This window comes from Oncorhynchus kisutch, unplaced genomic scaffold, assembly GCF_002021735.2.
Source record: "Oncorhynchus kisutch isolate 150728-3 unplaced genomic scaffold, Okis_V2 scaffold1013, whole genome shotgun sequence".
Classification (NCBI taxonomy): Eukaryota; Metazoa; Chordata; class Actinopteri; order Salmoniformes; family Salmonidae; genus Oncorhynchus; species Oncorhynchus kisutch.
In genome coordinates this window covers 45,001-59,740 of record NW_022262958.1, presented here as the reverse complement: position 1 = coordinate 59,740, position 14,740 = coordinate 45,001, and the positions used below count along the sequence as shown (strand labels likewise).

At 46.0% G+C, this 14,740-nt stretch overlaps 1 protein-coding gene across 1 annotated transcript in view; it reads left to right on the top strand.

Moving 5' to 3' along the window:
* LOC116364160 (UPF0606 protein KIAA1549L) overlaps positions 1-14,740 on the top strand; it is a 97,259-nt gene that overhangs the window by 41,176 nt on the left and 41,343 nt on the right. The window contains exon 12 of the mRNA XM_031817398.1: positions 3,531-3,730. Within this exon, the coding sequence (XP_031673258.1) occupies positions 3,531-3,730 (200 nt within the window). The remainder of the gene's footprint in view (positions 1-3,530; positions 3,731-14,740) is intronic.

Here is a 14,740-nt window from a genome sequence, read left to right as displayed (position 1 = left end):
GAGCCAGCACTTCCTCTATATCCCTCTGAGAAACACTCCTCTGACAGCCCTGGAGCCAGCACTTCCTCTATATCCCTCTGAGAACCACTCCTCTGACAGCCCTGGAGCCAGCACTTTTAGTCTGCGTGAAAACCATCCACACCTCTGTGTGTGTGTGTTAAGACTTTTATATAAACCACCCCACTGTGTCTCTCTCCTCTTCTGTCTGGAGTCTGACTACATTAGAATAGTCTTTGAATCTCATCTTTTTATTGCCCTCTGTGATTCATTTATTAGACATTAGAAGGAGAGAAAGTGAGATCAAAGAAGTCTTCATAAAATCTATGTGTATGGAGTTCAAGACACATGAATTAGAGTTCTGAAAAGTCATTTAGGCATTTCAGTTTTCTGTCTGAATGTGTGTGTCTGTTGTCTGACTGCCTGTATATCTCTTTAAATGTGTGTATCAATTTATCAAATGTATTTATAAAGCCCTTCTTACATCAGCTGATGTCACAAAGTGTGTACCGAAACCCAGCCTAAAACCCCAAACAAATCAAACCAAATCAAATGTATTTATATAGCCCTTCGTACATCAGCTGATATCTCAAAGTGCTGTACAGAAACCCAGCCTAAAACCCCAAACAGCAAGCAATGCAGGTGTAGAAGCACGGTGGCTAGGAAAAACTCCCTAGAAAGGCCAAAACCTAGGAAGAAACCTAGAGAGGAACCAGGCTATGTGGGGTGGCCAGTCCTCTTCTGGCTGTGCCGGGTGGAGATTATAACAGAACATGGCCAAGATGTTCAAATGTTCATAAATGACCAGCATGGTCGAATAATAATAAGGCAGAACAGTTGAAACTGGAGCAGCAGCACAGTCAGGTGGACTGGGGCATGGTTCTAGGGCTCAGGTCCTCTGAGAGAGAGAAAGAAAGAGAGGAGAGAATTAGAGAACGCACACTTAGATTCACACAGGACACCGAATTGGACAGGAGAAGTACTCCAGATATAACAAACTGACCCTAGCCCCCCGACACATAAACTACTGCAGCATAAATACTGGAGGCTGAGACAGGAGGGGTCAGGAGACACTGTGGCCCCATCCGAGGACACCCCCGGACAGGGCCAAACAGGAAGGATATAACCCCACCCACTTTGCCAAAGCACAGCCCGCACACCACCAAACAGCAAGCAATGCAGGTGTAGAAGCACGGTGGCTAGGAAAAACTCCCTAGAAAGGTCATAACCTAGGAAGAAATCTAGAGAGGAACCAGGCTATGAGGGGTGGCCAGTCCTGTTCTGGCTGTGCCGGGTGGAGATTATAGATGTTCAAATGTTCATAGATGACCAACAGGGTCAAATAATAATAATTACAGTGGTTGTAGAGGGTGCATCAGGTCAGCACCTCAGGAGTAAATGTCAGTTGGCTTTTCATAGCCGATCACATTCAGAATATCTCTACCGCTCCTGCTGTCTCTAGAGAGATGAAAACAGCAGGTCTGGGACAGGTAGCACGTCCGGTGAACAGATCAGGCTTCCATAGCCGCAGGCAGAACAATTGAAACTGGAGCAGCAGCACGACCAGGTGAACTGGGGAAAGCAAGGAGTCATCAGGCCAGGTAGTCCTGAGGCATGGTCCTAGGGCTCAGGTCCTCCGAGAGAAAGATAGAAAGAGAGAAAGGAAGAAAGAAAAAGAGAGAGAGAATTAGAGAGAGCATACTTAAATTCACACAGGACACCGGATAAGACAAGAGAAATACTCCAGATATAACAGACTGACCCCAGCCCCCTGACACACAAACTATTGCAGCATAAATAATGGAGGCTGAGACAGGAGAGGAGACACCATGGCCCCACCTGACAATACCCTTGGACAGGGCCAAACAGGCAAGATATAGCCCCACCCACTGCCCAAGCACAGCCCCCACACCACTAGAGGGATATCTTCAACCACCAACTTACCATCCTGAGACAAGGCTGAGTATAGCCCACGAAGATCTCCCCTACTGCACAAACCCAATGGGGGGCGCCAACCCAGACAGGAAGATCACGTCAGTGACTCAGCCCACTCAAATGACTCACCCCTCCTAGGGACGGCATGGAAGAGCACCAGTAAGCCAGTGACTCAGCCCCTGTAATAGGGTTAGAGGCAGAGAATCCCTGTGGAGAGAAGGAAACCGGCCAGACAGAGACGGCAAGGGCGGTTCGTTGCTCCACAGCCTTTCCGTTCACCTTCACAGTCCTGGGCCAGACTACACTCAATCATAGGACCTACTGAAGAGATGAGTCTTCAATAAATACTTAAAGGTCGAGACCGAGTCTGTCTCTCACATGTATAGGCAGACCATTCCATAAAAATTGAGCTCTAGGAGAAAGCCCTGTCTCCAGCTGTTTGCTTAGAAATTCTAGGGACAGTAAGGAGGCCTGCGTCTTGTGACCGTAGCGTACGTGTAGGTATGTACAGCAGGACCAAATCGAAAAGATGGGTAGGAGCAAGCCCATGTAATGCTTTGTAGGTTAGCAGTAAAACCTTGAAATCAGCCCTTGCCTTAACATGAAGCCAGTGTAGGGAGGCTAGCACTGGAGTAATATGATAAAAATGTTTGGTTCTAGTCAGAATTCTAGCAGCCGTGTTTAGCACTAACTGAAGTTTATTTAGTGCTTTATCCAGGTAGCCGGAAAGTAGAGCATTGCAGTAGTCTAACCTAGAAGTGACAAAAGCATGGATTACTTTTTCTGCATCCTTTTTGGACAGACAGTTTCTGATTTTTGCAATGTAATGGAAAAAAGCTGTCCTTGAAATATGTTAGTCAAAAGAGAGATCAGGGTCCAGAGTAACGCTGAGGTCATTCAGTTTTATTTGAGACGACTGTACAACCATCAAGATTAATTGTCCGATTCAACAGATTCAACAGAAGATCTCTTTCTTGGGACCTAGAACAAGCATCTCTGTTTTGTTCAAGTTTAAAAGTAGACAATTTGCCGCCGAGGGTAATTTTGGGGCTTCACCATGTTTCATCGAAATGTACAGCTGTGTGTCGTCTGCATAGCAGTGAAAGTTAACATTATGTTTCCGAATGACATCACCTAGAGGTAAAATATATAGTGAAAACAATAGTGGTCATAAAATGGAGCCTTGAGGAACACTGAAATTTACAGTTGATTTGAGGACAAACCATTCATAGAGACAAACTAAAATCTTCCCGACAGATAAGATCTAAACCAGGCCAGAACTTGTCTGTGTAGACCAATTTGGGTTTCCAATCTCTCCAAAAGAATGTGCTGATCGATGGTATCAAAAGCAGCACTAAGGTCTGGGAGCACGAGGACAGATGCAGAGCCTTGGTCTGATGCCATTTAAAGGTCATTTACCACCTTCACAAGTTTAGTATGTCTCTTTAAATGTGCGTTTGTCTCTGTCTGTGTATACATAATATGCTGACCATGTGTGTGCACGTGTGTGCCATTTAGATGGCCATTGAGATGGAAAGCTTGCATCCATCACTCACCTGTTTCCACTCATCTCTCTCCCCCCTTCGTCCTCCCTACAGCCTGTCCAGGGGTTTGACTATGCCAAGCAGCACCTGGGCCGCGTGCAGGGTGGGGAGGGAGAGACCCTCCCCGTGACCCAGGACACCCTGGTGCTGCCCCTGCCCATCCGGGAAGCCCCCCTCTCCCTCTCCCTGGAGAAGGCCCTGCACCAGGACGGCACCGCCAACAAGAAGACCCTCAACTCGGACATACGCAAGAGGTATTAAAGTCACATACACACCTCATATGGCCATACAGAGGGTGTCATAGGAATATATCTACAGTTTAAACTACTTGTTTTGTGTTGAGCCAATCAGATGTGATGTTATTGAGCTGGATAAGCCTATTATGCTCCTGCAGAGGAGAGAGGATGTGACTGGCTAGTAGCTGAGCTCCATTCACGTCAGGCTATTGTTATTCAGTTAAATATAGAGAGGGGAGATATTTCAGGAATACATTTACTCTAGTGTTCTTGTCTTGAAGTGCTTTCCTGAGATCCGTTGACCTCAGATTATTATCAGTTGAATCACAGCAATTTATTCAGGAATGGTATTTTTACCTCTTCTTTTGTCTACGTTAAAGGAATTTCCCTGATATCTTTCCATAAGACTATTATGAGTGAATTGGCCCTGTGGGTAAAATCCTTAATGCTGTTCTGGATGAGACAATGATGTTACCACGGCGTTATCTCCTTACCTCATTTTAGTTTACTGAATGTCCTACTTTGATGTTGGCTAGACCTTCATAAAACCCTCACCATCGTAATGCACTACACAAATGCCTAGTCTTCTTCCCATGTTTTCTGTTATTGTACTGTGGATGTTGACAAGCATCTCTAGTTAAAGGGATAGTTGAGGGTAGCTAGGGGGAATTCAGGGGCAGTTTGGAGGCTTTTAAATTACAAATTACAACGTTCTGACTTTAAGAGGCAGGGTTATAAGAGTTGTGGTGAAGCTCAGCTGTGGTCTGCCATGTATGATGTGATAGAATATAATAGATTAGAACTGAATATAATGGAATGGAATAGAATAGATTAGAACTGAATGGACTGGAATAGAATAGATTAGAACTGAATGGAATGGAATGGAATAGAATAGATTAGAACTGAATGGAATGGAATGGAATAGAATAGATTAGAACTGAATGGAATGGAATGGAATAGAATAGATTAGAACTGAATGGAATGGACTGGAATAAAATAGATTAGAACTGAATGGAATGGACTGGAATAAAATAGATTAGAACTGAATGGAATGGAATGGAATAGAATAGATTAGAACTGAATGGAATGGACTGGAATAAAATAGATTAGAACTGAATGGAATAGATTAGATTATAACTGAATGGAATGGAATAGATTAGAACTGAATAGAATGGAATGGAATGGAATAGAATAGATTAGAACTGAATGGAATGGAATAAAATAGATTAGAACTGAATGGAATAGATTAGATTATAACTGAATGGAATGGAATAGATTAGAACTGAATAGAATGGAATGGAATGGAATAGAATAGATTAGAACTGAATGGAATGGAATGGAATAGAATAGATTAGAACTGAATAGAATGGAATGGAATGGAATAGAATAGATTAGAACTGAATAGAATGGAATGGAATGGAATAGAATAGATTAGAACTGAATAGAACGGAATGGAATAGAATAGATTAGAACTGAATGGAATGGAATGGAATACAATAGATTAGAACTGAATGGAATGGACTGGAATAGAATAGATTAGAACTGAATGGAATAGATTAGATTAGAACTGAATGGAATGGAATAGAATAGATTAGAACTGAATAGAATGGAATGGAATAGAATGGAATGGAATAGATTAGAACTGAATGGAATGGAATAGAATAGATTAGAACTGAATAGGAATGGAATGGAATAGAATAGATTAGAACTGAATGGAATGGAATGGAATAGATTAGAACTGAATGGAATGGACTGGAATATAATAGATTAGAACTGAATGGAATGGACTGGAATAGAATAGATTAGAACTGAATGGAATAGATTTGATTAGAACTGAATGGAATGGAATAGAATAGATTAGAACAGAATAGAATGGAATGGAATGGAATATAATGGAATGGAATAGATTAGAACTGAATGGAATGGAATAGAATAGATTAGAACTGAATAGAATGGAATGGAATAGAATGGAATGGAATGGATTAGAATGGAATGGAATGGAATAGATTAGAACTGAATAGAATGGAATAGATTAGATTACAACTGAATGGAATGGAATAGATTAGAACTGAATAGAATGGAATGGAATGGAATAGATTAGAACTGAATAGAATAGATTAGAACTGAATTGAATAGATTAGATTAGAACTAAATAGAATGGAATGGAATAGAATAGATTAGAACTGAATAGAATAGATCAGAACTGAATAGAATAGAATAGATTAGGACTGAATGGAATGGATTCAAACTTAATAGAATAGATCAGAATTGAATGGAATGGAATAGAATAGATTAGAATTGAATAGAATGGAATGGAATAGAATATATTATAATTGAATAGAATGGAATAGAATAGATTAGAACTGAATGGAATAGAATGGAATGGAATAGATTAGAACTGAATAGAATAGATTAGAACTGAATTGAATAGAATAGATTAGAACTGAATAGAATGGAATGGAATAGAATAGATTAGAACTGAATAGAATAGATCAGAACTGAATAGAATAGAATAGATTAGGACTGAATGGAATGGATTCGAACTTAATAGAATAGATCAGAATTGAATGGAATGGAATAGAATAGTTTAGAATTGAATAGAATGGAATGGAATAGAATATATTATAATTTAATAGAATGGAATAGAATAGATTAGAACTGAATGGAATAGAATAGAATAGAACGGAATGGAATGGAATGGAATGGAATGGAAAAGATTAGAACTTAATAGAATAGATCAGAACTGAATAGAATGGAATGGAATGGAATAGAATATATTAGAACTGATTGGAATGGAATATAATAGAACACTCCTGTCCTCTGACATCTACCCCCATGCTGACTAATAGTGAATCATTAGAGGGGTGTCTCTGTATGGACAGGTGGAATCAACCAATCACCACATCTGACAGGGACAGGGGGGCCCTTAGGTAAATGCTAAATCATGCTAAATTGTTCTGCGAGGGAGCAGAAAAGGACTTCATTTTTCACAATGCTGCAGGAGAACAAGCATGGAATGAGGATTGGTTCTGGTGAAGTTTAGACTATGAAACAGATAAAGGGATTGTTTTTGGAGCATCCTGTGACCCTGAACTCAAGGTTCTGATCCTTCTCACCATCAACAAAGTGATTCCTGTTATCTTTGGCTTCTCATTCATGGTTGGGCTGGTGTGTTGTTGTGACTACCACTGGACCTATTTTTAGAGTTTCTTTAGCTGAGTCAAGACGAACAGCAGCTTGGTGTCATCATCACAGCCTTATCCATTTTGGTGACATCATCAAAGCATAGATGCGGTAAAGAGGTCAATCGAACTCGACCAAAACAATGGAATTCCCATGGAAACGCATGGGGAAAGGGTTGTGGGGGAAAGATCCAGTATCTCACATTATGTTGAGGTAAAAATCTGAGTATAATGCTTCTATGGATGTCAACCTCAACACATGTTCATGTCATCGTCACCAATCAACCAATCAATTACAGTTAAAAATGACTTTGACTACCACCACCGATTAACCAGCTTATACAAACAGGAGTTAGCGTTTTGCAATCTTCTAAAACTGAAAATAAACAACTTCTTCATCTTATGCAACAAAAACAGCCAAATATATCCAACTCAGACTTAAGTAACCACATTGTGGGCCTGTTACAACATATAAATCATGAAAGATGTGCCTCCCGAGTGGCTCAGTGGTCTAAGGCTCTGCATCGCAGTGCTAGCTGTGCCACTAGAGAATCTGGGTTTGAGTCCAGGCTCTGTCTCAGTGGTCCAGTGCTAGCTGTGCCACTAGAGATTCTGGGTTTGAGTCCAGGCTCTGTCTCAGTGGTCCAGTGCTAGCTGTGCCACTAGAGATTCTGGGTTTGAGTCCAGGCTCTGTCTCAGTGGTCCAGTGCTAGCTGTGCCACTAGAGATTCTGGGTTTGAGTCCAGGCTCTGTCTCAGTGGTCCAGTGCTAGCTGTGCCACTAGAGATTCTGGGTTTGAGTCCAGGCTCTGTCTCAGTGGTCCAGTGCTAGCTGTGCCACTAGAGATTCTGGGTTTGAGTCCAGGCTCTGTCTCAGTGGTCCAGTGCTAGCTGTGCCACTAGAGATTCTGGGTTTGAGTCCAGGCTCTGTCTCAGTGGTCCAGTGCTAGCTGTGCCACTAGAGATTCTGGGTTTGAGTCCAGGCTCTGTCTCAGTGGTCCAGTGCTAGCTGTGCCACTAGAGATTCTGGGTTTGAGTCCAGGCTCTGTCTCAGTGGTCCAGTGCTAGCTGTGCCACTAGAGATTCTGGGTTTGAGTCCAGGCTCTGTCTCAGTGGTCCAGTGCTAGCTGTGCCACTAGAGATTCTGGGTTTGAGTCCAGGCTCTGTCTCAGTGGTCCAGTGCTAGCTGTGCCACTAGAGATTCTGGGTTTGAGTCCAGGCTCTGTCTCAGTGGTCCAGTGCTAGCTGTGCCACTAGAGATTCTGGGTTTGAGTCCAGGCTCTGTCTCAGTGGTCCAGTGCTAGCTGTGCCACTAGAGATTCTGGGTTTGAGTCCAGGCTCTGTCTCAGTGGTCCAGTGCTAGCTGTGCCACTAGAGATTCTGGGTTTGAGTCCAGGCTCTGTCTCAGTGGTCCAGTGCTAGCTGTGCCACTAGAGATTCTGGGTTTGAGTCCAGACTCTGTCGAAGCCGGCCGCGACCGGGAGACCCATGGGGCAGCGCACAATTGGCCCAGCATCGTCCGGGTTAGGGGAGGGTTCGGTCGGGAGGGATGTCCTTGTTTTTTAAAAATAAAATGAATTATCATGAAAGATTTGACGAATATCGTATCTTGTTAGATCAGATTTGTTGAAAGTGCGCCAATCTGGTCAATGGAACACTCTGCATCAATCGACCCCTTATATCCACTTTGGTGACATCAACAAAGCCTTATCCACTGGTGACATCTTCATAGCCTTATCCACTGGTGACATCTTCATAGCCTTATCCACTGGTGACATCTTCATAGCCTTATCCACTGGTGACATCATCATAGCCTTTTCCACTGGTGACATCATCATAGCCTTATCCACTGGTGACATCTTCATAGCCTTATCCACTGGTGACATCATCATAGCCTTATCCACTGGTGACATCAACAAAGCCTTTTCCACTGGTGACATCATCATAGCCTTATCCACTGGTGACATCATCACAGCCTTATCCACTGGTGACATCTTCATAGCCTTATCCACTGGTGACATCATCATAGCCTTATCCACTGGTGACATCTTCATAGCCTTATCTCCTTGGTGACATCATCACAGCCTTATCCACTTGGTGACATCATCACAGCCTTTTCCACTCGTGACTTGCATTCCCCAGCACATTCATAGCACACTTTCTGTGCAAAACTATTGTCTCACTGCTGATTCATACACATAGGCAATAGACTGAGACAGATTGAATAAGGACGACTGAAGAGATACTTGAGTCGAGTGTTTGCGGCACAGGCTTCCCCAGATGATCTTGAGCTACTTTTATGTTATTGAGTAAAATAATAACAGGTGGTGTTCATTATATTGCTGGGACCAGGATGCAATTTGCATGGACCAATGGAGTGCAACACATCACTTTCCCAAAACAGCACAAATAAAAAGCACCCAATGGTAGAATACTGAGAGAGAGCCCTCCCCTACCAGTCAAATCTATCAACATGTAAATTAAAGTTAGAACCCCCCCACCCCCCACACTACCACCAGAACCCCCCCCACCCCCCACCCCCCACACTACCACCACCACCACCCCCACCCCCCACACTACCACCACCCGCCACATCATCACCACCACCACCACCACCACCCCCCACACTACCACCACCACCACCCCCCACACCACCACCACCACCACCCCCCACACTACCACCACCCGCCACATCATCACCACCACCACCCCCACACTACCACCACCACCACCACCACCCCCCAAACTACCACCACCACCACCCCCCACCCCCCACACTACCACCACCCGCCACATCATCACCACCACCACCCCCCAAACTACCACCACCACCACCACCCGCCACATCATCACCACCACCACCCCCCAAACTACCACCACCACCACCCGCCACATCATCACCACCACCACCCCCCACACTACCACCACCATCACCCCCCACCCCCCACACTACCACCACCCGCCACATCATCACCACCACCACCCCCCACACTACCACCACCACCACCCCCCACACTACCACCACCACCACCCGCCACATCATCACCATCATCACCACCACCACCCCCACACTACCACCACCACCACCCCCCACACTACCACCACCACCACCCCCCACCCCCCACACTACCACCACCCGCCACATCATCACCACCACCACCACCACCCCCCACACTACCACCACCACCACCCCCACCACCCACACTACCACCACCCGCCACATCATCACCACCACCACCACCACCACCCCCCCACACTACCACCACCACCACCCCCCACACCACCACCACCACCACCCCCCACACTACCACCACCCGCCACATCATCACCACCACCACCCCCCACACTACCACCACCACCACCACCACCCCCCAAACTACCACCACCACCACCCCCCACCCCCCACACTACCACCACCCGCCACATCATCACCACCACCACCCCCCCAAACTACCACCACCACCACCACCCGCCACATCATCACCACCACCACCCCCCAAACTACCACCACCCACCACCCGCCACATCATCACCACCACCACCCCCCACACTACCACCACCACCACCCCCCACACTACCACCACCACCACCCGCCACATCATCACCATCATCACCACCACCACCCCCACACTACCACCACCACCACCCCCCACACTACCACCACCACCACCACCCCCCAAACTACCACCACCACCACCCGCCACATCATCACCACCACCACCCCCCACACTACCACCACCACCACTCCCCACACCACCACCACCACCCGCCACATCATCACCACCACCACCCCCCACACTACCACCACCACCACCACCCGCCACATCATCACCATCATCACCACTACCATCCCCCACACCATCACCACCACTACCATCCCCCACACCATCACCACCACTACAATCCCCCACACCATCACCACCACTACCATCCCCCACACCATCACCACCACTACCATCCCCCACACCATCACCACCACTACCATCCCCCACACCGTCACCACCACTACCAGCACCACTCCCCACACCATCTCCACCACTACCATCCCCCACACCATCATCACCACTACCATCCCCCACACCATCACCACCACTACCAGCACCACTCCCCACACCATCACCACCACTACCATCCCCCACACCATCACCACCACTACCATCCCCCACACCAGCACCACCACTACCAGCACCACTCCCCACACCATCACCACCACTACCAGCACCACTCCCCACACCATCACCACCACTACCATCCCCCACACCATCACCACCACTACCACCACCACCCCCCACACTACCACGACCACCACCCACCACATCATCACCATCACCACCACCACCACCCCCCACACCATCACCACCACCACCCCCCACACCATCACCACTACCCTCCCACACCATCACTATCACCACCACCCCTCACACCATCACCACCACCACCAACCCCCACACCATCATCATCACCACCCCCACACCATCACTATCACCACCACCCCCACACCATCCCCACCACCACTATCACCACCACCCCCACCACCACCACCACCCCCACGCCATCACCACCACCACTCCTCACACCATCACCACCACCACCAACCCCCACACCATCATCATCACCACCCCCACACCATCCCCACCACCACGTTATACTTTATAATGGCCTACCACCTCTTTTCTCTTTTCTAAAGTCTTGTAATCAAATCCCATTTGCTGTGGGCAGGTAGCCTAGTAGTTAAGAGCATTTGGCCAGTAACCAAAAGGTTGCTGGTTCAAATCCCAGAGCCATCTAAGTGAAAAAATTGCCAATGTACCCTTGAGAAAGGCACTTAACCCCAATTGCTCATGTAATTCGCTCTGGATAAGAGTGTCTGTTAACTGACTAAAATGTGTTAAGTTGTGATTGTATTAAATGTGACTGTTCTGCCTTGCCACTGTAATTGAGGCAGTTGACGACACTGTTTGTGTTCCAAGAGAAGAAGCTCTTGGAGGAAATGCTAAGCTAAATTGTCTGAACAATTGGGGACGAACAGCCTCAACCTATTAGATACTAAAAATTACAAAGTGGTGGCTATTTTCTCTCTGGTTCTCTGTGAACTTCTAACATACCCACTGAAAACATCTTGCCAATGCTCTCTAAACACTGTTTGTCCTACGGGTTACAAATACTCAGCAAACGTTCTGAGAATGTTTCCAAATGTTCTGTCAATTCTGCTTCTGCCATCAGAGCAGACACAGAAATCCAGCAAGGGCTGTCATTGTTCTGATGGCTCACTGTCTGTCTCTGTTATGACTGTTAAAGGACAGCACTGTCTGTCTCTGTTATGACTGTTACAGGACAGCACTGTCTGTCTCTGTTATGACTGTTACAGGACAGCACTGTCTGTCTCTGTTATGACTGTTACAGGACAGCACTGTCTGTCTCTGACTGTTACAGGACAGCACTGTCTGTCTCTGTTATGACTGTTACAGGACAGCACTGTCTGTCTCTGTTATGACTGTTACAGGACAGCACTGTCTGTCTCTGTTATGACTGTTACAGGACAGCACTGTCTGTCTCTGTTATGACTGTTACAGGACAGCACTGTCTGTCTCTGTTATGACTGTTACAGGACAGCACTGTCTGTCTCTGTTATGACTGTTACAGGACAGCACTGTCTGTCTCTGTTATGACTGTTACAGGACAGCACTGTCTGTCTCTGTTATTACTGTTACAGGACAGCACTGTCTGTCTCTGTTATTACTGTTACAGGACAGCACTGTCTGTCTCTGTTATGACTGTTACAGGACAGCACTGTCTGTCTCTGTTATGACTGTTACAGGACAGCACTGTCTGTCTCTGTTATGACTGTTACAGGACAGCACTGTCTGTCTCTGACTGTTACAGGACAGCACTGTCTGTCTCTGTTATGACTGTTACAGGACAGCACTGTCTGTCTCTGTTATGACTGTTACAGGACAGCACTGTCTGTCTCTGTTATGACTGTTACAGGACAGCACTGTCTGTCTCTGTTATGACTGTTACAGGACAGCACTGTCTGTCTCTGTTATGACTGTTACAGGACAGCACTGTCTGTCTCTGTTATGACTGTTACAGGACAGCACTGTCTGTCTCTGTTATTACTGTTACAGGACAGCACTGTCTGTCTCTGTTATTACTGTTACAGGACAGCACTGTCTGTCTCTGTTATGACTGTTACAGGACAGCACTGTCTGTCTCTGTTATGACTGTTACAGGACAGCACTGTCTGTCTCTGTTATTACTGTTACAGGACAGCACTGCCTGTCTCTGTTATGACTGTTACAGGACAGCACTGTCTGTCTCTATTATGACTGTTACAGGACAGCACTGTCTGTCTCTGTTATGACTGTTACATGACAGCACTGTCTGTCTCTGTTATGACTGTTACAGGACAGCACTGTCTGTCTCTGTTATGACTGTTACAGGACAGCACTGTCTGTCTCTGTTATTACTGTTACAGGACAGCACTGCCTGTCTCTGTTATGACTGTTACAGGACAGCACTGTCTGTCTCTATTATGACTGTTACAGGACAGCACTGTCTGTCTCTGTTATGACTGTTACAGGACAGCACTGTCTGTCTCTGACTGTTACAGGACAGCACTGTCTGTCTCTGTTATGACTGTTACATGACAGCACTGTCTGTCTCTGTTATGACTGTTACAGGACAGCACTGTCTGTCTCTGTTATGACTGTTACATGACAGCACTGTCTGTCTCTGTTATGACTGTTACAGGACAGCACTGTCTGTCTCTGTTATGACTGTTACAGGACAGCACTGTCTGTCTCTGTTATGACTGTTACAGGACAGCACTGTCTGTCTCTGTTATGACTGTTACAGGACAGCACTGTCTGTCTCTGTTATGACTGTTACAGGACAGCACTGTCTGTCTCTGTTATGACTGTTACAGGACAGCACTGTCTGTCTCTGTTATGACTGTTACAGGACAGCACTGTCTGTCTCTGACTGTTACAGGACAGCACTGTCTGTCTCTGTTATGACTGTTACATGACAGCACTGTCTGTCTCTGTTATGACTGTTACAGGACAGCACTGTCTGTCTCTGTTATGACTGTTACATGACAGCACTGTCTGTCTCTGTTATGACTGTTACAGGACAGCACTGTCTGTCTCTGTTATGACTGTTACAGGACAGCACTGTCTGTCTCTGTTATGACTGTTACAGGACAGCACTGTCTGTCTCTGTTATGACTGTTACAGGACAGCACTGTCTGTCTCTGTTATGACTGTTACAGGACAGCACTGTCTGTCTCTGTTATGACTGTTACAGGACAGCACTGTCTGTCTCTGACTGTTACAGGACAGCACTGTCTGTCTCTGTTATGACTGTTACATGACAGCACTGTCTGTCTCTGTTATGACTGTTACAGGACAGCACTGTCTGTCTCTGTTATGACTGTTACATGACAGCACTGTCTGTCTCTGTTATGACTGTTACAGGACAGCACTGTCTGTCTCTGTTATGACTGTTACAGGACAGCACTGTCTGTCTCTGTTATGACTGTTACAGGACAGCACTGTCTGTCTCTGTTATGACTGTTACAGGACAGCACTGTCTGTCTCTATGATTATTACAGGACAGCACTGTCTGTCTCTATTATGACTGTTACAGGACAGCACTGTCTGTCTCTATTATGACTGTTACAGGACAGCACTGCCTGTCTCTGTTATTACTGTTACAGGACAGCACTGTCTGTCTCTGTTATGACTGTTACAGGACAGCACTGTCTGTCTCTGTTATGACTGTTACAGGACAGCACTGTCTGTCTCTGTCATGACTGTTACAGGACAGCACTGTCTGTCTCTGTC